The sequence below is a fragment of the Pelodiscus sinensis genome, chromosome 8 (genome assembly GCF_049634645.1).
Source record: "Pelodiscus sinensis isolate JC-2024 chromosome 8, ASM4963464v1, whole genome shotgun sequence".
In the NCBI taxonomy this organism is placed as follows: Eukaryota; Metazoa; Chordata; order Testudines; family Trionychidae; genus Pelodiscus; species Pelodiscus sinensis.
In genome coordinates this window covers 21,022,914-21,047,041 of record NC_134718.1, presented here as the reverse complement: position 1 = coordinate 21,047,041, position 24,128 = coordinate 21,022,914, and the positions used below count along the sequence as shown (strand labels likewise).

The 24,128-nt window shown below is 42.8% G+C and overlaps 1 protein-coding gene across 10 annotated transcripts in view; it reads right to left on the bottom strand.

Moving 5' to 3' along the window:
- CCSER2 (coiled-coil serine rich protein 2) overlaps positions 1 to 24,128 on the bottom strand; it is a 223,120-nt gene that overhangs the window by 19,724 nt on the left and 179,268 nt on the right. Inside the window, exons 10-11 of one of the 10 annotated variants that reach the window (XM_075934841.1) lie at positions 8,895 to 8,979; positions 4,126 to 4,165 (exon numbers count right to left, since the gene is read on the bottom strand). The exons of 4 other annotated variants lie outside the window; for them this stretch is intronic. In XM_075934841.1, the coding sequence (XP_075790956.1) occupies positions 4,126 to 4,165; positions 8,895 to 8,979 (125 nt within the window). Of the gene's footprint in view, positions 1 to 4,125; positions 6,974 to 8,894; positions 8,980 to 9,004; positions 14,264 to 14,294; positions 16,099 to 16,614; positions 16,729 to 24,128 lie in introns of those variants that run through there. 5 more of the 10 variants (XM_075934843.1, XM_075934839.1, XM_075934840.1 and 2 more) reach the window with 5 other exon arrangements.

Below are 24,128 nucleotides of genomic sequence, written 5' to 3'. Positions count from 1 at the left end.
CCATGTGCTCCTCTGCACCTGTCAGGTTTGCCTACTTTAAAAACTGCTCTACACCCATTTCAATTTCAATCTGGTTCCATTGTAGTTTAGGTGAAGCCCCTCCTTTCTGAATGGGCTCCTCTTTTCCCAAAAGTTTCCCCAGTTCCTAATACATTTAAACATCCATCCATAAATCTAAACATCCTAATAAATCAATAAATTCATCCTAATAAATCTAAACTTTCCTACCCTTCCTTACTCCTGAGGCAAAGGAGGCTACTCTCCTGGTGCTACTGGAACACCCTGACAAGCATGCCTTCAGAATGGAAGTGGTGGATCACAAGTAGTGTCCAAAACTTCAGATTCCAAGTAGTCAGCCTCAGAAGGGAAGCTGTGTTAGCCTGTAAATTTAAAAATGAGAAGACCGGAGGCACCTTAAGAGACGAACAAAAACTATATATAGAATCATGAGCTTTCATGGGTAAAACCCACTGTATTAGGCTATGTCTAGACTACAAGCCTCTTTCGAAAGTATCTTTCAAAAAAGCCTCTTTTGAAAGAGCATCTAGACTGCAACCACTTCTTTCGAAAAAGCCAGCCTGGATGCTCTCTTTTGAAAAAACCCTGTTTGCATTCAAGAACACCTTTTTTTGAAAGAGCACTTTTTTCAAAAAAACCCTATAGTCTAGACACACTCTTAGGGTACGTCTAGACTATAGGCTTTTGTCGACAGAAGTTTTGTCGACAGATATTGTCGACAAAGCTTCTGTCAACAAAGAGCGTCTAGACTACATTCAGTTCTGTCGACAAAGCAAGTTGCTTTGTCGACAAAACCCTGTAGTCTAGACACAACACTAGATGCAATAACACCTTCTGTCGACAGAACTCTGTCGACAGAAGGCGTTATGCCTCGTAAAATGAGGTTTACCAGCATCGACAAAACTGCTGAGTTCTGTTGACGTTATGTCAACAGAACTCAGCGGTAGTGTAGACGCAGGTATAGTTTTGTCGACAAAAGTCCACTTTAGAATCCATGTTAATGAAGCTAATTAAGTGGGCTGGCTATGTCCCATTCATAGTTTTTGACGTGGAAATGCGAATAAAAAAGGCAGGGAAAATTGGCTTTGTAGTGTGTTAACCAGTTAAGGTCTCTATTCAGTTCCACGGTAACAGTGTCAAGTTTCCAAATGAATTCCAGCTCTGCAGCCTCGCTCTCTCTTGGTTAATGAAATTCCTTTGTAGAAGAATGGCTACTTTTAAATCCATGATTGAGTGACCATGCACGTTAAAGTGTTCTCCTAGAGGTTTGTGTGTGTTACCATTTCTGATGTCTGATTTGTGTCCATTTATCGTTTGTTGAAGAGACTTTCCAGTTTGGCTAATATGGCAGAGGAGCAATGCTGGCACTTGATGACAAATATAACATTAGAGGATCTGCATATGTATAAGCCCCGGATGTTGTGGTTTATGTGGTTAGGTCCTGTGATAGTGTCCCTTGTATAGATGTGTGGATAGAGTTGGCAACAGGGTTTGTTGCAGGGGTAGGTTTCTGGGTGAGTGTATCTGACATGTTATGAGTGGCTGCTGGAAAGGATGTGCTTCAGGTTGGGGGACTGTCTGTATGTGAGGACTGGTCTATCTGTCAAGGTCTATAAGAGTGAGGTATCCTTTTTTTGGATATGTTATAGATTGTCAATAATGCGCTGGAGGGGTTTAAGCTGGGATCTGTAGGTGATGGCCAGTGGTGTTGTTATTTTCCGTACAGGGACTATCTCTAGTATTCAGAGTCCTGCATAAATGGGGGTGCCAGGACTGTCAGATCTAGTGAACAATGTGACAACTTCTTGCTCTTGTGAGCCTTGGAACATGACTCCCCTCACCCCTCCTCCCCCTTCATGGCCAGAATGGGTGGCCAGTTGGGCTTCTTTCTTGGATCTGAAGACCTACTGCCATGCTTATGCATATGCTTTAATGTTTCTTGGCTAGACTCCATGAACTGTGGGATCCATAATGCAGGTCCTGTCAGATTCAGGCTGGAACTCTGTGGTGGGAAGTGCACTCCTGGACTGTGCAAGTTAACATTCAGAGGAGGAAAGTTCACCGGCCAGGATCCAACTATGGCCTCATGGCAACCTCCATGGAGGAATGTAGGAGCCAGCATTCTGGAGTATGGCCAGAGAAGGAGAGGCAGATACTATACTCAGACATGACATGAGCTTCCCAAGCAGTACAGACAGCATTGATGCTTGTTACTGAATTAAAATGAAGAATGGCAGGAAATACGGACCTTGAATTCTGGCATTTTCAGCATATTACAGTATCCAGACACTGTTGCAGGGAGGAATAAAGGGGGAAAGAGGACTGAAAACCAACAAAGCAGTTTCCTGCCAAAGTCCTTAATTCTACAAATATTACTATGAACATTAATATTACAAAAAAAAATAGTACCATCTTAACTACATAATATAAATAAAAACTTTTTTTGGGAAAGTTTGGAAAGCAGAAGCTGTGACTCTGACCTTGTGGTGGTGAGAACTGAAGACACTGTTAGTCCACCATTCCCTTTAGCACATTGGGTGAAACCACAAGGCACATGCACGGACCAACAGACCCTAGTACTCCAGGTGCATGTACATAATCCTCAATGGAATGCAATAGGGACTACCACTCAAAGAAGAATGATGACTTCACTGAGAATTTTCAGTCAGGGAGAACAAACTATCTAGTTAAAAATTAAGCACAAAATTTAATATTCTGCTGGAGCTACTGTTAGTGAAATGATCATTTAGGCTAGAGGAAAGGAAAGGGGGATACCTGTTTGAATTATTGATAGGGTAATTGAAAGCATGATTATGGGGCAGTCAAAATATTTACACTTCACTTTGTAATCTGGCTCCCATGCAGGTATACTTTTCCAGCCCACAATTGCTTCTTTCATGACAAATTAAGAAACTTTAGAAACCTTTGTAAACAAAAGATGGATGGGTTCTATTTATACATTTATTGTACTGGTACTTGACAGTATTATAACCGAATGTCACCAAAATAATAATTTATATACAAGTGAAGGGAAGGAAGGACTATTTTTGAAAGGAGTTAACGTTCACAACATGTTTGTCACCACAACTCTGTATTTTCTACATTTGCATTTTGTTCCTTCGTAGCATAATCATCCCCACCTCCATTTATATGAAATTAGTGATAGACTGATTTATAATGAGATATTAGGAGTCTAGTATTAGTCTCCTAATGATATATGAACAAGAAAAATATCCAGTGTCCCATCAATTAGCAATAATAATGTTTTACTGCATGGAACACATCCATTGCTCTATATGACTGCATATACTGGACTCTATTTCATATAGCAATTTATCATGACCAAGTACAGAGGATTATACTAATAGGTTCTCTGTTTGGTGTACAGAATGACCAAGTACACAGATACTTAATTACAACATTATTTTTAGGTTCCAAAGAATGCACTAAAATACAGCTTCAAGTACAGTATGTAATAGGATTTGTGCACACATTCCACTTATAACAATGAAAGCAAAAGACTTATTTCTTTAATGGCAAGATTGTCTATGATTTTGCACTCAGTGAATTGTTAGGTGATTAAATGCAAGTTATTAAATGCAACCCCTCTCACAGTAGCAGAAATACGCCATAAATTACGATCAACTCTTTCAGAATAAATCTGTCTGGGTGGTGTCACAGCCAGAAAGAAATATTTACTCAATGAAAAGGTTTTCCACTAAAGTTTTTGTATCAACTGAGTCACTATAATTTTCAGCACTGAGACAATTTGTAAATAAGTTTAGAGTTAGTGATGAATACAAAATATTTAAGACAATGTGGGCATGAAAAAGACAGTAATAAAGCATCATTACTTTCAGGTTCATTGTGCTAATAATCTTGGTATATTTAAAGACATAGCTGTATCTTTGATTTCAATTCTAGATAGAATGTTACTATGGAACAAATAAAACAGTATTTTTCTCAATATTTTGAAGAGGGGGAAAAAGGTGCAATAAATGATGGACTGCATGCATGGCTCTGATAGGCATGCATCATGCTGGGAGCAAAAACAACAGTAGAGATGTGCAAGAAGGAGATGGGAAGAAATCTGAAGTTGTACTGTACCACGCTTTATCACAGAAGTAATGGACTAACTTCTCAACTCCTTGCCAATAGCATAATGGGAAAGCAGAGACAAGAAAAAAAGACAAGGACAATGATGTCAGAGGACCAAGACGCAACAATGAGTAATTGCCATGACTGAATTTTAACTTTTTTCCCTTCGTTTGTAAGTCCCCAATAAACTTTAAGGCCAGCTTCTAACAAAGATAGTAATGCCAATGAAAAGACTCCTCTTCATGTAATGTCTACAGTCTTTACTACTTTAACTTTAGTGCTTTAATACATGTAACCTCTTACTATTGACAGTATTTAATGAAATTTGTTATAGTGAATGTGCATGTTCATGAGTTTATACATACACATCACACACACAGAGATCAAATACATCATGTAATAACTGCAGAGCCATATGATAAACTGCATTTATAATGCAATTTTGACTTTGTTACCTTCACTGCTTATTAATCTATTTTTTCTTGGCTTCCCTTGTAACATTCAACTCATTTGAGTAGATTCAGCCAACCCCTATTTGGTTTTGGTACTCCAAAATAAAATGTCCACAAAAAGGTTTCTGCCCAAATGTGGAATTTCCTTCATTCCTGTTATCCTGGGCCAGATGGGAACTTTTTTCTTGAGAGGGTACATATCCAATATTTTGCAATCTTTCATGTGAAGAAGTAATTTTACACGAGTGGAAAGGGGTTGTTTCTAGCTTTTCACTATGACAACTCCTGCTTCTATCAATAGAAAGAACCAGAATATCAAACCTTAAAAACAGGACATATATATGCCTGGAAAGTTGTTTTTTTTAATTAGCTATATTGTATACCATAGTACAGAAGGCCACAAGGCAGCCTCATTTCACAAACTTCTATAAAAAAGATTATCCCATTTCTTTAAACCTTACCAGAAAAATTATATTAGAAATCTGTCAGATGCATAGCATACGCAAAATATTTAATAGTAAGGCATGACAAAAGTTGATAGGAGTTTGTTTGGAATGTTTTCTGTAAAATTGATTGTTTCTTTTGCTGTGAGCAATAAAGCCACCTCAATTCACAGCAATAAAACTTTACCACATCATAGTTACAAACTGGTATATACCACATTTTAAATGCTTCCAGATCTTTTGCTATTCCATTTGATACTTCTCTTACAAATGCCTACAACACGTTTTCCTATAAAATTAACCTTTTAAAAAGTTAACTTCACAATGCTGAAATCAAGGTATAAACAGTACACGTGCAAGTGCACTGTATGCAATTGTGTGTCAGAATATTTTCAATATTTTGATCATTCCCTCATCATGCCAAGCAGAGAGCATGAAGGGTTCACCAGTTTTCTAAAGCAGTCTTATTTTGCTAAGAGTATCAACTGGTGTAGCTCTCAGAACTGTAAAGCATCCCAAATAGCCAACGAGGATTAATATATTTAACCTGGCACATATATTTATTGTTTCTTGTGGAACCTCTCATGAGGTCAGGTTTGTGCTTGTTTTTAAAAAGTATAAAAAAAATCAACCTTATCATCACAAAACACACTGAAATTACTAAATTACTAAAACATTACTAAATTAGCTTATTCTAATTCATAGCATAAAGCCAGCATTGCTTAGTTTTCTTTCACCTACAATTCATGTCCTGAGAACTTGTGCCATGTGTCAGTACAATGTTATCTGTGTAACCAATCCCACAAATGAAAACTCCAGCTTTTCAGATAAGTGCGCTCCTGTTGTAGTAAATATTTGAACCTGTTGCCTAAAGAAATGACTACAATATGCTTGGATTTCAAAATGCTCACTTCTTGCCATTAATGGAACTTCCAAATTTTGATGCAAAAATTTTGAACGACTGAGGAGAGTTCACATAAAAAACTCACCATGGTAATAGCAACTAACTATATATCAATAACAAGTGGAACAAGTAGGAACATGCAGGGAACATGTAAGATTAGAACACTCATGATATAGAGTATTTGGAGATATAGGTATACAAGATGATATCCAATTTTGTTCCTGGAAATGGTATATACACAAATCACATCTTTTATTGGACAAATGATTACACACTGTAAAAGCCTAAATTCCATCACGGGATGTGAAAAATGATATTCAGAGTTATTGAGTTTAAAATATTTAATTTCACTTTTTTGTTAACATTCAGTAAAATTCAAGACATACACCCAACAATATGTTCACTAACACTGTGCAAAATCACAGAAATTACATTTGGCCATTTAAGCACTGAAGTCTGTTAGCTTGATTGTTAGTGCTGCCATATGATTGGATTGAAAACATAATTGGATTGTAAGATTTTTGTGCAGAACAAATAAAACTCTGCTAGAACTGTATAAATTACAGACTATTTCATAGCTTTATATATCGATAGTCTAAATTGTACACATCTGCAAAGAGACCGTGCTCATTAACAGAAGATATATACTGAAGTTCTGATTGTATGTAAAATTTTGCAATATCCACAACTGGAAGTAGATTTGCAGATGATAATATTAAATTGACCTCCAGAATAAATAATTACTAAAAGAAATTGACAATAATCATGGAAATCAAATATCTCCAAATGGAAACAGTTGCGTTAAATCAAGCATACACTATGTTCTTCCACAACTCTCCCACAGTAAAAACAGTCACATTAAACGCATCCAAGGCTCTATCTACTGATGATACCACATCCCATACTTATCTTCTACCAGATATTATTTTTTTGGAAATAATATTACTGTAGTAAAGATACTGATTAGATAGAACTACAGATGTTATTCCTCGTAATGTAGTCTTCTGGAAGGAATGCTTTCAAAACTGATGCCACAGAGTACTGGCTTGGCAAGTGTGCTGGTAAAAATGATATACTTTAAGATATACATAGAAACATGATTATTTCATATTTTCACACTCCTAGCTTTTTCTTTCTATATAATATACCTGCTACACTTCATACTAATGTAGTAGTTTGTATTTTCATCTGTTGTCTTTGCAGAAAAAAAGCAGATACCCATGTAACCATAGAGCATGTAGACTAAAGGCAAAGAATATATCAAATTGATTCTTTTAGGGGAGCTTACTATAAATGTGCTAATGTTAAAGGAGATAAGATACGGAGTTCATAGAGAACAGGTAATGGAATCAAAGCTTTTTGTTGCTAGTTAAATGACCATTGTGAGTAGCTGACAGTCTTAAGTCACCATTCATATAACTTGACTTCCTTGCTGATAAGCTCAGATACACTGTGTACTGAATACATAAAGTGTGATCCATTCCCTTCATCCCCTTACTCCTACAAGTGATCTTGCAGAGTCTGGCTTACCCATTGGTGGGGCAGTACAAGAATTGCGCACTGCTACAGGTTGTGCTATACCGCTGCATAGAACAAATCAGTCTACTGACATAATCAAATTGGCACCTTTTGTGAACACTAAATTATGTAAGAAAAGCGTAAGGTGATAGCATATCTGACTAGTCCCTGGAAAAGATCTGTTATGGAGAATTTAACCTTAGGATTAGGATTGTTTAAATGAGTATTTTTCACAAAAATGCCAAGAAAGTATTTTACATTTCTTTAAAATATATTAAATGGCATGAGATTTTCCTTGTGAGCTTTTTCTTACAATTATTTCAGTACAAATTTAATTTACATTTAACAGTTTTTTAGAATGCAGTTTACTTTTAAAGTTGCACAGAATTTTAAACCTTAATTTAGTTTAACAACAAAATACATTTTCACTGTACTTCTGATCGAAACACACTAGTATAGCTGAGCTGTAATTTGCAAATTACAATAAATTTGTATTTATTAACTGGTTAAATTTCCTTTGCCATACACAGAATATTTTATTCAAAATACTGAAGCTCAAAATAAGACTTATTATTTTTCTATTATCTATTTAAGCACTTAGTTTAAAAAAAGCAGTTCTGACTTTTGTAGTGTAGATCTAAGGCAACAGAACAATTTTAGTTTGCACATTAATTAGCTCAAACCAGGGCAGCCAACAGACTTTGTCTGGCCCTGACCAATGGGGGAAAGAGGAAGTCAACTCTTATCACCCTGGAAGGGGTGGAGCTATTCTCCCCTGGCCAGCTGTCAATGCCAGCTGGAATGCTGGAAGTGAAATGGCTGGGGGCCTTGGCTGCTGCTGTTGCCGCTGCCTTGGTAGCAGCTCAGCGCCCCAGGCCCTTTTCAATCACCAGGCTCAGGGCATGCCTTCCTCCTCCCCTATGCCCCCCTCCATCAACAGCCCTGGCTCAAGCAGTAATTACCACATAAGTAATTTAGTAAATCATGCATGCTTTAGAACAGCCATTCATAGTGCATCAGACATTTTTTCACAACAAACAATTTTAAAGCAAAAAATATTTGATTTGCAACAGCCACCAGGAAAACCATAAAAAGCTCCCTCTGAGGCTGCAGTGAGAACATGACTTCTAAGCAAGATCACATGCAGAATTTGAATTAAAGACCACACAACAACAGCACAATGTGATAGGACAATAGAGAAGGAAGGGAAATACAGGAAGCAGAGTTATGTTAGACAAGACTGGAAAGAAGGGCTTATATGTTGGTCTCAGCTTTGAGTAACTATTATAAAGTTTTAACTTGTAGCTGCTAGAGACTGCAGGAAGCACTTGGATTAGGCCACAGATGATTGGATATGCCTGAAAATTTCTGCCTGAGAAACTTGTTACGTGAACAATGCATGCAAAGGGAAAGTTTATACTGGAACACAGTGAGGGAAATGAGTGAGAGATACAGACTCACTCTGTTTGCGGTGCGGTGGGACAGTCCGAGGGATGCCCTGGAATGAGCCCTGCCAGGGAGTGAAGGAAGGAACAGAATACCCACCCTGTACAGAAAGAGAAGGGGAAAAGGTATAATAAAAAAGAGAACAGGAGGAAAAAAAGCCACCAAAAAGCCACACAGGTCCTTTTTCTAATAAATAAATAATGCTGTCATTTACAATTATTCGCTTTTGCTAAACTTAACACCACAAATTATTAAAACCATTAGCAAACCTAGACAAGTTATGATTCCCTCATTACACTAGTCAGATCCCTTGTCTGACAACTATATCAGCGACCCCATGGTTTATAAAATATCTATTTAAAATGACATATATAGTCATACTTTTTTTGGTAAAACAAGTTTTTTCATTTTAGAAAATACATTTCAAGGGGAAAAACATGGCTTTAGGTATTCATTTTTTATGCCAAAAATAGCTCCATCTATTTAAACTTGGGAGCTGCATACAACTGGGCAGCTGCAAAATAAATTTTTTTCATATAATGTTTATAGGCAAAAATTTATATTCAAAGCACCTCAATGGGAGTCAGAATATGTCTACAGGTTGCACCTCCCATAACCAGAATTCTCTGGTTCAGCAACCTCCATGGTCCAGCAGGACCATAGATTTTCCTTGATCAGAGAATCTCGGTAGCTTAGAGGCAGGAGGGCAATCCAAGAGGGGCCAGGTTGAAGCAGTGGGATGGGTCAGGAGCTGGCAGCAGCCCCCAACAGCCTGTGGCACTGGGACCAGGTTGGGGCAGATCCCAGAGGCACAGGTTAGGGCCAGCGACAGCCTGTGGTAGCGTGGGACTGGGGCCAGAGCCTGCAAGCTGCTGCAGGGCAGGAGCCAACGCTCTCGGTGGCCCGCGGCAGAGGGATTGGGTTTAGGGATGGAGAAAGTCCCAGCAGCTCACGGCAACCGGGGGCTGGAGCCCCAGACAGCCTACAGAAGCGGGGCCAGAATGAGACTGGAGCCCAAGCCCATGGCAGCTCAACCAGGGAAAAAGCCAGCTCCCAGCAGCCTGTGGTAGCACAGACCTGGAGCCTACGGCAGTGCAGGCTGCTGGAGCCCGGCAGGCAGTCCGGCTGGGGCAGCAGCTGCAGGGTCAGTGACCCACAAGGCAGCCTGGCAGGGATTGGAGGGAGTCCCTTCTCCACCCCAGAGTTGGCAGAGTTGGCAGCTGGGGACTGTGGCAGGGAACCATCTCTAGTTGGGCATATTCCCTGGTTCGGGACTGGTCAAGTCCTGAGAGTGCCAGATAAAACATGTCCAACCTGTATTGAACCATTTTATTTTATTAGAAAGACTTAAGAGCTTTAGAATAATAAAAAAAAACCAAAAAAAAAAAAAAAACCCAACAAAAAACCCTCCTATCAACCGAATGGAGAGAAGGTGTTCTGACAAGCTTATCTGTGGGCTTTAGTCCACATCTTTCAGATATGGGAAAGAGTAGTCACTGAATGCAAAAAGGCATAGATGTGAAGTTTGATAGTATCTTTATGCTTTACTGTATGTAGCATGAATCCTCCATTATTGGATAAAATGTCACAAAATTATATGCATAGCTATCTTTAAATACTCTCTGAAATGCGAGATTTGTCCTGCAATATTATTGTTGTCCTGCCTGGTTGTATATTTGGTATTTAAAATGACATACCGTAATTTAGCGAATATACCCCACACCCAAATATAACCCGCACCTGAATATACCCCGCGTTTTTTTCTATTTCAGTAAAAAAAAAACTTGTATACCCCGTGCACGAGTATAACCCACGGGGTATACAAGACTTTTCTGTGCCAGGGGTATATTTGCTAATTTATGGTGGGGGGAGGGGAATTAGCCAGCCACTCACCGCCCCAGTTCCTGCTTAGCCACCAGCCTCCGGGCGGGGGAGCACTCACCCCCCGTTCCTGCGCAGCCACAGGAACCACCAGCCTCCGGGCGGGGGAGCGCTCACCCCCCCCGCCCCGTTTTTGCTCAGCCACAGGAACCACCAGCCTCTGGTGAGTTAAAAAAAAAAAAACAAAAAAAAAACCCGATACACCCCGCACCTGAATATACCCCGCGGGGTGGGGGTGGGGGTGCGGGTTTTGTAAAAACGAATATAACCTATGGATTATATTTGCTAAATTACGGTAGTTGCATTTCAATATAAATTCTTTTAGACCTTGATGGTGATGGTCTTCTAGGACAGAAAACAAACTAGGTTTTTTATGAGGACAGCGTTTTTCTCCAGAACTTTACCTTTCAAATAAATCCATCCAGATTGGAATTTCTCTCTCTCTCTCTCAGGTCATGAAATAATCCAGGCTTCCTCCTCAAACCCAAAATCCAGGGTATTTTACCATCTATTACTAAAACTAAAAACTTCTGCTTTCACAGATTGTGTAGTATGGAGAAATAAGCATTAAAACTTCCAGGAAAATAGATGATTTTAACAACAGACAATGGATGCAAGATTATGAAACTGGAGATAAAATTTGTATATCAGAAAGAGCAAAAGGGTTTCCCAGAATTTCTCTCTAAGCACAGATGACTCCCTCCCCATGTTAAAAAAAAATTTCTCCAATTTCTGAACTCTTTCAGTATCTGGATTCTCTTCCAAGAACGCTTAGCAACATAGTTATTTCTATTAAAATATTCTTTATTATTTAGTCAAGTGATAGCCTAATTTTGAATAAGATGATCAGAAGGTCAAGAATACATTTTGACTTTTTCATGACATTAAAACTCATCATAAGAATATAAAAAATGTGTTGGTTGGCTCCAGGGAAGTAAGATGCAGTGATGGTGGATACACCAGTTCCAGAGGCGTATAGCCTCCATACAGAGAGAGCAAGAACACGCACCTCCCTGTTGATTGTTGTAAAACATTGTAGTGACATTGTAAGGATGCGCACCATGGAACCCTGAATGTGTTAATGGAAGTGTTTGAAGGTGCTGTGCACAGCTTGGAGCTCCAGGAGATGGATGCAGAGCCTGGACTCATGGGTGGACCACTTGCCCTGAGTGAAGTGATGCTGGAAATGGGAGCCCCAGCTGAGGAGACACACATCTATGGTAATGTGGCTGGATTGCTGTGCCTGACGAAACGAAAAGGAGATTCTTTGGGTCATTTCATCATCATAATGATGAAAGGACAGTTGGGGGGACCGAGACATGTCTGTGCACCCAGTGTTTGGATGGCGTGTAGACTGAGGCAAGCCAATGTTGACGGCACCAGAAGACACGCATGTCGGACGACATATATTGTAGCGGCCATGTGTTGCATAAGCCAAAGGCAGGTAAGTATGGGGACTGTGGGGCTCAACACCATGGTCGAAAATCAAACTTTTTATTGCTTCACAGTATCGGTGGGGAGGTACACTCATGCTATGGTAGAATTGAGACGTGCTCCTATGAATTCTAGGGATCGAATCAGGCATAGGATAGACTTCTGCTTATTGATAATGAGGCTGAGAGATTTGAAAAACTCCTTGGTGAAGAGTAACATATTTCTTGTGATCTGCTGTGAAGGGCCTTGGATGAGGCAATTGTTTAGGCATGGAAATATAGTGACTTTGCAATGAAGGCATGCTGCTGCTATAGTCAGCGTCTTAGAGAAGACTCTGGAGGCAGATGAAAGTCCCAAAGTTAGAACACTGTACTGGAAATGGTCTGAAGCTACCATAAAAGCAAAGGAAATGTCTGTGTGCTGGGTGTATGGTTATATGAAAATGCTCATCTTGGATGTTGAAGACTGCAAACCAGTCTTCCTTGTCCAGTAACGGGATAATTGACACAAGTGTGAATCATTGTTGAATCATTGTTTGCGGAGGTATTTGTTTAAATGGGTCTCTAGCCACTCATTCTTTTTTTCATGAGAAAGTAATTGGAGTAAAATCTCCTGCCCTGATATTGCTTGGGTACTCTCTTTAGAACTCCTATGCGTAAGAGGCAAGGTACGTCTTGACAGAACAGCATTTCATGAGAGTGGTCCCTGATGAGGTACGGAGAAGGTGGGGCGGTTGGAGGAACTGAAAGTAGGGGAATGGAATAGCTGCACTTGATGATCTCTAGGACCCAGCGATCCGTGGTAATTGCTGTCCACTGCTTGTAAAAAGGGTGCAAATGGTAATCATAGAATACTAGGACTGGAAGGGACCTCAAGACCTCAAGACGTCATCGAGTCCAGTCCCCTGCCCTCGTGTAATGGAATATGATATATTGGGAAGGCACTGGTGGAATGGAAAGGTTGTGTAAGCCTTCGACCAAAGCCTCAAACCTGCTGCTTGGAAGCTTAATGAGGGGTGTTAGAAGCCCATCAGCACTGGCTTCTTGGTGAGGGGCGACTATTGCAAAATAGCCTTTGATGTTGTTCCCTGCCAAATGTAAGGTCTCTCTGACTCTGGTAGGTAATACATTGTCTCCTACAATATGAGGGTGCATACATCCCCAAAGTGTGTAAGGTGGTCCTTGCTGGAGTGAAGTACTTCATCCGTTTTCATCACAAAGACCTTATCTTTGTCAAACGGTAGGTCCTCCACTTTGGTCTGGAGTTCTTTGAGGACCCCTGCTGTTTGTAACTATGACTTGCATCTTATCACAATAGATGCTGCAGTTGCTCTCACAGCTGCGTCAGTGAAGTAGAACACCATTTGCAGTGCTGTGCAAGATGTAGTGTAACCTTCCTGTATAAATTTTAATATAGGTCTTTTATTGTCAGGAAGGTGTTGCATTAATTCTGTCACTTTAGCATAATTATCAAAATTGTGATTGCCTAATAGTACTGTATAGTTGGCTATTCAAAGCTGCAGTGTTGAGGAATACATTTTCCAGCCAAACAGATCTAACTATACGCGATCCTTGTCCTGAGTGGCGGATATGTAGTGTGGGGTATTAGATCTATGCTGCGCCACATCAACCACTAGACAATTTTGTTGCAGATGAAGGAATAAAAAGTCCATGCCTTTGGAGGGGACATAATATTTCTTGTCTGCCCTCTTCTTGGTGGGTGGGGCTGTGGCTGGTGTCTGCCAGACCTCTTCTGCTGGTTCCCATAATTGCCGTGGCTATGGGAAGTGCAATCCTTGATTTGGTGGAGGGATGAAGGTTCTTCAAAATCTTATGTTTTTCTGGCATCTTTGATAATACCACCAATCTGGATAGTAGGAACCCTTTTGAACAAGTCCTTGAATTGCTTCAGGTCATCTGTTGGTGACAGGTCATCAGGGATAACTGCTTCATCTGGTGATGAGGAGGATTTGTCAGTTGGTGATACATCAGGTTGGTCGGCATCAGGGTCATCAATGATCCGTTCCTCCTCTGTGTCCAAATCCACCATTGGTGTAGTGACCATATTTTCTAAACCAAAATTAGACACACATTAGCCATACCCCTGTCAAGGCTGATTCCCCATTCTGGCACGATGAATGTAGAAGTGAGGCCCTGCAAAAGTACCGCAAAACCTTATATTTCCAGGCTTTGGTATAAAACTTTTGTCCCAAAACCTAAAAACCTAGATTTTGGGGATAAAAATCCGCTGCCACCACCCAAGTAATGGTAAGAAAACTAGGGAAGAGATCACTTGAGAAATCTTAGCCCTAAAGTAAACCCAGGACACAAAGATTAATCAATACCAGGTTATTAAAAAGGAAAGAACTTTTATTATCACCACAATATTCCTGTTACAAGCATAATGACTAGATGGAAAAGTCATCAATTAATATACTCATGGGGGGACTCCCATGGGCCAAAAACTTAGTTACAAAGAAGAGGAAAACCCATTTTAAAATGCACAGATATCAGATTCCTATTCCCAAACCATAAAACAATAACACCTAATGGACTTAACTAAACTTTATCCAACTTACAGATAGTGAAGAGTCTTTTCTTGGAGATAGACATGTTGTCTGTCCCCCTCAGTATCTGGAGAGTAAACTGCCCAGAGGCAAAGGAGGGAAAACCCCAAAATTCCTTTGTCTCACTTTGAAATCCCTATCTGCATTTCTATAGACTGACTGCTACCTGGTTAGGTACAGTTAACCCCTTCGTCTCCAGGCTGCTGCCCATCCCTCATGACCATGACATGCTCCCCAAATTGCAGACAGTGCTGAACAGCTTCTGGCCACATTGGCTGTGATTTCTTCGTGGAGGTCTGGGATAAAACATAGTAAATAAGTACATGCACACTTTACTAGACTATGGAATACATGAAAATTAAACAAGATCCTTCCACATCAGTGGAGTACCATGACAGATATACTGAGAGTGTCCAAAGTAACTGAGTCCGGAAATGCCTCTCGAGAGAGGGTGTCAGCCACCTTGTTAGGGGCTCCTGAAACATGCTGTACATCAATGTCAAAGTCTTGGAGTGCCAAACTCCACCGAAGGAGTTTTTTGTTGGTCGTTTTCACTGAATGAAGCCACTGAAGAGCAGAGTGGTCAGTCTGCAGATGAAAGCGTCGTCCACACACATACGGTCTTAGCTTCTCTAGAGCATACACAATTGCATAGCACTTCTTCTCTGAGTCAGACCAGTGGCCTTGTCTTTCAGACAATTTTTTGCTGAGAAACACGACAGGGGGGAGTTGTTGATCTGGTCCTTCCTGCATCAGAACTGCCCCCACACCCCGCTCGGACGTGTCTGTGGTGACGATGAAAGGCTTGTCATAGTCTGGGGTCTTCAGCACAGGGTCAGACATAAGAGCCACCTTGAGCTGGTGAAAAGCTTCCTGGAACTGGTCAGTCCACTTGACCCCATTAGGTTGGTTTTTCCTGGTTAGATCTGTTAGAGGTGTGATGACCTCACTGTAGTTAGGGTTAGGTTTAGGGTTAGGGTACAAAGCCTGTAATACCTTGCCAAGCCTAAGAAGGACTGAACCTGTTTTTTTGACTTGGGGGCAGGCCAGTTTATTATAGCCTCTACCTTAGCCTGTAGAGGGTTGATACTTCCTTGATGCATCTGGTGTCCAAAGTGTAAGTCACCCTGTTCAAGCCAATTTGATTTTTTGTTGTTGCTTTTAACTGTTAGCCTTGCCTCCCTTACATGTTGTAAGACAGCTTGGAGGTGTTCTAGGTGCTCTGCCCATGAATCAGAGAATACGGCCACATAATCTAGATAGGCCACAGAAAATACTACAAATCTGGCTAATAGAGTATCCATGAGCCTTTGGAAGGTTGTAGGTGCGTTGAGCAGCCTGAAAGGAAGAACATTAACTCATATAGGCCGATGTGTGTAATGAAGGCTGATTTTTTTCCTTCACTGCTTCCACCAGAGGTACCTGCCAGTACCCCTTGGTTAAGTCTAGGGTGGAGATGAACTGGGCATGCCCCAATTTCTCCAACAGCTCATCTGTGCATGGCATGGGGTAGTTGTCTGGGCGAGTTACAGCATTTAGCTTACGGTAGTCCACACAAAAAACGATTTCCCCGTCTGGCTTGGGAACTAGGACTACTGGAGAAGCCCGTGTGCTCGCCGAAGGGTGAATTATGCCCATTTCTAACATGTCCGTGATTTCCCTCTCTATAGCCACTTTGGCTGGAGGAGCCATTCGGTAGGGTTGGACCGTGACTGGACAAACATCCCCTGTGCCAATGGAGTGAGACGCCCGTTTGGTCTGTCCCGAGATGGCTGAGAACACTGGGGTGAACTGGGTGCATAGCTGCACAGTCTGTCAGCGCTGCTCACGGCTGAGGCTCAGTGAGAGGCTTACCTCTTCTACTCCACCCTTATCTTTCCCGTCATAGTAGGCTCCCTCGGGCCACTCTGTGTCCTCCTTCTCCTGGGCTGTAACCTGAAGAACCTTGAATTCTCGGGAATAAAAGGGCTTTAGAGAGTTGACATGATATACCTTAGGTTTAAGGTAAGGGTCAGGGAATGCTATGAGGTAATTAACCACCCGTAGACACTCCTGGACTGTGATTCGTCCATCCCAGGATGTTTCCATCTTATTTCTCTGGAGTGCCTTCAGTATCCTGACTTGCTCCCCTATTTTGAAGGACAGGTCCCTGGCATGTTTATCATACCAGGCCTTTTGCTCTTGCTAAGCATTCTGCAAGTTCTCTTGTGTGAGAGTTAGAGAGTCTCTAATGGTATTTTGGAGGTTGTACACAAAATCCAAAATGTTGGTTCCCAGGGACGGGTTAGTCCCTTCCCATTGCTGCTTTACAAGCTGTAAGGGACCCTTAACTTTGCGGCCATACATCAGTTCAAAAGGTGAGAATCCCAAACTGGGATGTGGGACATCTCTATAGGCAAACAGTAATTGCTGTAAAGCCAGGTCCCAGTCATTGAAGCATTCATTCACAAACTTGCATATCATGGCTTGCAAAGTCCCATTAAATCTTTCCACCAGGCCATTTGTTTGATGGTGGTAGGGGGTAGCAACTAGGTGATCTACCTCATGAGCGCTATCTGCTTCCCTGGTGCCTGATCCCCCCCACTCCTCACCCTCTTCTGCTGTCCTGACTCTTGCCCTTTCTCACTGCCCCTCAGTGCCCCTGGAACCTGTCCCCCTCCCCTGCACCAGCCCTTCTCTTCCCTCTGTGTCCAGTCCTCCTCTAACCCCACTCTAGTCATCTGTAGCTACCCCTCCCCATCCCTTCTCCTAACATCTCCTTCTACCCACCTGCCCTGCCTCTCTCCTATGTCCTCTGGTGCCTGTCCCTCCCCTCTCTGTTCCTCCCCTTCTGCTTCACTCCCAGAATGCACTGGCACCTGAACCTTCCTGGTGCCTCCCCATTCCCTAACTGCCCCGTGCCCTTCTTGCCCTCTCTCTCCCTGGTGACCACCTCCTCACTACCCTCTACCCAAGTTCTCCTCACACCCCTCTGTGCCCTAACATGTGACTTCCTCCATTCCCTACCTTCCTCATGCCCACACCTTCTTTCAACCCCTCTTCTTCCAGCACCCACTCCTGCCCTCTCCTCTTCCTCCCTCTTGCCCCCATTGTCCCACCCTTCTCCTCTCCCTGCATCACCCTGTCCCCTCCCTTCCCCTACCCTCCACTGACACCTTCCCTCCCTTCCCCCGCTCCTGCCCTTTTCCTCATTGTCTCCTCTTGGCCCCCTGGCATTTGTCTCTCCTCCAACCTGCCCCTTGATGCCTACACCTTTCTTCTTCTGCCCTATCCCCCTCCCCTCAGCACAAGTCCCTTCCTCTCCTCACACCCCTTCCCCCACATTCTGCCTTCCAGTTTGTAAGCCTGTGATCTGGCATCGTAAGTCCCTGCAGCTCTGGACCAACTGCTACCCAGGGCGGAACCACTTGCCAGGACTTGAGCCGGGGCTGCCTGCAGTGCTACTTTTAGTGTTGCAGTCCAGTTCCTGTTGGTGGCTCTGGTTCCAGTTAGAGTCAAGCGGCAGCCACACAGGACCTGTTCAAGTGAAGCTGCCACTTGACTCCAATGGGAGCTGGTGCTGCCCGTGGTGCTATTTTTAGTGCCGCAGTCAAGTCCCCATGGGTGGCTTCAGCTTCAGCTGGAGTCAAATAGCAGCCACGCAAGACACGTTCTAGCTGGGGCAGCCTCGGATCAAGTCCCTCCCATGGCTGCTGCTTGACTCCAGCTGGAATCAGGGCTGCCTAAAAATAGCTCCTCAGGCAGCCCCCACTCCAGTCCCGGCATCTGCCAAGCCAGGACGCCTCACGCTGAAGTGCCCCATCTTGGCTCCATGTGGCTCCTGCCAGGTGCCAAAGTAGCCTGGAGGAGAAGGAGGTGGGGCCGCCGATCAGGACCTGCAGGGGGGAGGAGGAAAGGGAGGGGCTGTCTAGAAAAAATGGGACACATTTGTCAGTGTAACTACTGAGGAAGGAGAGGTATGAGAATGTATGGGAGATATTGCCCTGTGAGCTGATGTTGACGATGTCATAGACTGGTGCCGTATGGGTGCCTAGTGAAGGTATGGAAACCAGTGAGATGGGACCAGTGAGGATACCACGGAAGTTGGTGAGAGTAGCATGGCTGGTGTCTATCGCAGGATGAATGAGCTCTGGATGGAGAACATTGGGATGAGAATACAGTTCGATTAGCCCCTTCATAGTCACTATACTGTGACAGTACTGGCGACCATGGTGGAGAAGGACAAACTGAGAAGGAGGATAGGGATAGGGGCCTCAAAGAAGTTAGCATATGGAGATCTGGATCTCGGTTCTGCATGTAATATTGGTGCATTGTATTATTGTGTGTATGCAGCAGGATAATGAGGGCTCGGCACATATTCCTGTGGTGCCGGGGAGTGCTGTGACAATGGAGGTGGCATTGATGCTGATGGTGAGGGCGCTGACTCTAGACTCGGCATGCACAGTACCAGTTGGACTGATTTAGATGTAGCCTTCATCTGCACTGAAGTCTTGGTCTGTGCCCGAGGTGCCAAAGTCTTATCCTATTCCCTGATACTGGGTCTCTTTGGTACTATAATAGAATCATAGAACTGGAAGGGACCTCGAGAGGTCATCGAGTCCAGCCCTCCGCCCTCAAGGCAGGACCAAGCTCTGTCTACACCATCCCTGACAGATGTCTATCTAACCTGTTCTTAAATATCTCCAGAGAGGGAGATTCTACCACCTCCCTTGGCAATTTATTCCAATATTTGACCACCCTGACAGTTAGGAATTTTTTCCTAATGTCCAATCTAAACCTCCCTTGCTGCACTTTAAGCCCATTAGTTCTCCTTCCTCCTTGTGACACCCTTTTAGATATTTGAAAACTGCTATCATGTCCCCCCTTAATCTTCTTTTTTCCAAACTAAACAAGCCCAGTTCATGAAGCCTGGCTTCACAGGTCATGTTCTCTAGACCTTTAATCATTCTTGTCGCTCTTCTCTGTACCCTTTCCAATTTCTCCACATCTTTCTTGAAATGTGGCGCCCAGAACTGGACACAGTACTCCAGCTGAGGCCTAACTAGTGCAGAGTAGAGTGGCAGAATGACTTCACGAGTTTTGCTTACAACACACCTGTTGATACAACCTAGAATCATATTTGCTTTTTTTGCAACAGCATCACACTGTTGACTCATATTCAACTTGTGGTCCACTATGACCCCTAGATCCCTTTCTGCCATGCTCCTTCCTAGACAGTCGTTTCCCATCTTGTATGTATGGAACTGATTGTTCCTTCCTAAGTGGAGCACTTTGCATTTCTCTTTATTAAACTTCATCCTGTTTACCTCTGACCATTTCTCTAACTTGCTAAGGTCATTTTGAATTATGTCCCTATCCTCCAAAGAAGTTGCAACCCCACCCAATTTGGTATCATCTGCAAACTTAATAAGCGTACTCTCTATCCCAATATCTATATCATTGATGAAGATATTGAACAATACGGGTCCCAAAAGAGACCCTTGCGGAACTCCACTTGTTATCCCTTTCCAGCAGGATTTAGCACCGTTAACAACAACTCTCTGACTACGGTTATCCAGCCAATTATGCACCCACCTTATCGTGGCCCTATCCAAGTTATATTTGCCTAGTTTATCAATAAGAATATCATGCAATACCGTATCAAATGCCTTACTAAAGTCTAGGTATATGAAATCCACCGCTTCTCCCTTATCCACAAGACTTGTTATCCTATCAAAGAAAGCTATCAGATTAGTTTGGCATGACTTGTTCTTCACAAACCCATGCTGGCTATTCCCTATCACTTTATTACCTTCCAAGTGTTTGCATATGATTTCCTTAATTACCTGCTCCATTATCTTCCCTGGGACAGATGTTAAACTGACCAGTCTGTAGTTTCCTGGGTTGTTCTTATTCCCCTTTTTATAGATGGGCACAATATTTGCCCTTTTCCAGTCTTCTGGTATCTCCCCTGTCTTCCATCATTTTTTAAAGATCATAGCTAAAGGCTCAGATACCTCCTCTATCAGCTCCTTGAGTATCCTGGGATGCATTTTATCAGGACCTGGTGACTTGCTGACATCTAACTTTCCTAAGTGATTTTTAAAATAGTGCAGCAGTTTGTTCAAACTGTGATTTCAGGTCTGTCACAGACACGGCATGGGGCAAGATGCCTGGTTCGTCTCTTGTACTAACCCTTGGTGGTAGGGAGTGGGCTGGAGAGGCCTTTCCTTTAGTCAAGGGCTTATGTGTGAGAGAGAAAGCCCAAGGTTTTCTTTTGATTGGTGGCAGATTTTGATTGATTGGTGTTGTCACGTTTTGTGTGCAGCTAGATCGCTTTATCAAACAGCAACATGCATAGTCTGAGCTTCCTGTACCTGCGAGCTCTGGATGTAAGGCTGTGGCAATGGACACACTTCTGGGGGACATGTGCCTCCGACACACAACACATCGGTAGCTACACGTACGGCAGCCTTAGTCTCTGAAATTTTTCAAGGATAATTAGTTTTATCCCTCTCTCTATCTTGTTTCTTAAAAGAAGTACAGGTCTGAGGGCCATGTCCCTCAAGACTAGCGGCGCATTGCACCTTAACTATTTACAAGAATTAAAGAGAATATTTAAAAAATTAACTATTACTAACTATAAAAGCAACAAAGAATTAAAAGTTTAAACTACAATTCAATTCCTATCTGCAGGAAGCTGAAGAGGAGGAGGAGGAGGAGAAGGATCCAGCTCCATCTGCGACTGAGGGTGGTCAAGAAGGAACTGAGGGGAGTTCAAACTTCAAAGGCATGAACAGCATGAGTCACACTCACGCATGTGCAGACTGACTAGACACTGCTAGAAAAAGTACAGTGTGGAACGAGCCCAACACCAACAGTGAAGCACAGGGACATCACTCGAAGAACAATTTCACACATACAGAACGGAAAGCAACTGTCTAGGAACAAGTATTGCAGAAAGGGATCTAGTGGTCATAGTGGACCACAAGCTAAATATGAGTCAACAGTGTGGCACTGTTTCAAAAAAAGCAAACGTGGTTCTGGGACGCATTAACAGGGAGTGTTGTGAGCAAGATACGAGAAGTCGTTCTTCCGCTCTACTCTTTGCTGATTAGGCCTCAGTTGGAATATTGTGTCCAGTTCTGGGCACCACATTTCAAGAAAAATTGGAGAAGGTCCAGAGAAGAGGACCCCTGATTCGAACGGAGAGGGTAGGATGATCAACTGGTTTTCTAAGGTGTTTGTACACCAATGTGAGAAGCCTGGGTAACCAACAGGAAGCACTGAGCTCCTGGCCCCATCCAAGAACTACGATTTGATTGGGATAACAGAGAATTGGTGGGATGTCTGGCATGACTGGAGCACTGTCATGGAAGGGTATAAACTGCTCAGGAAGAACAGGCAGGGGAGAAAAGAAGGAGGAGTTGCACTACATGTAAGAGACCACTATGATTGCTCAGAACTCCAGTATATAGAGGGAGATAAGCCTGTTGAGAGTCTATGGGCCAAGTTTAGAGATGTAAGCAACAGCAGTGATGTTGTGGTTGGTGTCTGCTACAGGCCACCGAAATAGGTAGATGAGGTAGATGAGGCTTTCTTCGGACAACTGAGAGAAGCTTCCAAATCGCAGGCCGTGATTCTCATAGGCGACTTTAATCACCTTGACATGTGTTGGGAAGCCAATACAGCAGTACACAGGCAATCCAGTAAGTTTTTGGCAAATGTTGGGGATAACTTCTTGGTACATGTGCTGAAGGATCTGACCAGGGGCCATGCACAGCATGACCTGCTGCTCACAAACACAGAGGAACTAATAGGGGAAGTAGAGGAGGGTGACAACCTGAGAAGCAGTGATCGTGAGATAGAAGATTTCAGGATCCTGACCAAAGGAAGAAAAGAGAGTAGTAAAATATACACCTTGGAGTTCAGAAAAGCAGACTTCGACTCCCTCAAAGACATGAAGGGCAGAATCCCCTGGGATGCTAACATGAAGGGGAAAGGAGCCTAGGAGAGCTGACAGTATTTTAAAGAAGCCTTACTGAAGGCATAGAAAGAAACCATTCCAATGCGTAGCAAGAGAAACGAATATGGTAGGAGCGAGTGGATTGGCTTACAGGGGAAATCCTTGGTGAACTTAAGCATAAAAAGGGAGCTTACAAAAAGTGGAAACTTGGACAGGGGTATAAATGTATAGCTCGAGAATGCATGGGAGTTATCAGGAAGGCAAAAGTGCAATTGGAATTGTGACTCGGAAGGGATGTGAAGGTGAGAGGATTATTCTGAGAGGGGTGGGCGAGATTCTGTGGCCTGCGCTGTGCAGGGGGTCAGACTAGATGATCATAATGGTCCCTTCTGACCTTAAAGTCTATAAGTCTATAACAAGAAAGGTTTCTACAGGCATGTTAGCAAGAAGAAGGTGATCAGACAGGGTGTGGGGGAGAAGGTGTGAGGCCCCTACTGGATGAGGGCGGTAACCTATTGACAGATGATGTGGGGAAAGCTGAAGTACTTACTGCTTTTTTGCCTCAGTCTTCATAAACAAGGTCAGTTCCCAGACAAAGGTGCTAAGTGACGCAAGATGGGACAAGGGTGGACAGCCCTTGGGGGTTCATAAATCCATGGGTCCGGACTTAATACATCCATGGGTACTGAGGGAGCTGGCAAATGTCATTTGGCCATTATTATTGAAAAGTCGTGAAGATCGGGAGAGATTCTGGATGATTGGAAAAAGGCAAATGTAGTGCCCATCTTTATGAAAGGGAAGAAGGATGATCCAGGGAACTATAGGCTGGTCAGTCTTACCTCAGTCCCGGGAAAAATCATGGAGGGGATCCTCAAGGAATCCATTTAGAAGCACTTGTAAGAGGAGAAGGTGATCAGGAATAGTCAGCATGGATTCATGAAGGACATATCGTGCCTGACCAATCTGATTAGCTTCTATGATGAGGTAAGTGGCTCTGTGGATATGGGAAAGTCAGTGGATGTGATATACCTTGACTTTAGCAAGACTTCTGATACGGTCTCCCACAATATTCTTGCCAGCAAGTTAAGGGAATGTGGATTGGATAAATGGACGGTAAGATGGATAGAAAGCTGGCTGGAAGGTCGGGCCCAGTAGGTAGTGATCAATGGCTCGATATCAGGATGACGGTCGGTTTCTAGCGGAGTGACCCAAGGTTCGGTTCTGGGACCGGTTTTGTTCAACAACTTTATTAATGACCTGGATGAGGGGATGGATTGCACCCTCAGCAAGTTTGCGGATGACACTAAACTAGGGGGAGAGGTAGATACGCTGGGATAGACTCTAGAGTGACTTAGACAAATTGGCGGATTGGCCCAAAAGAAATCTGATGAGGTTCAACAAGGACAAGTGTAGAGTCCTACAC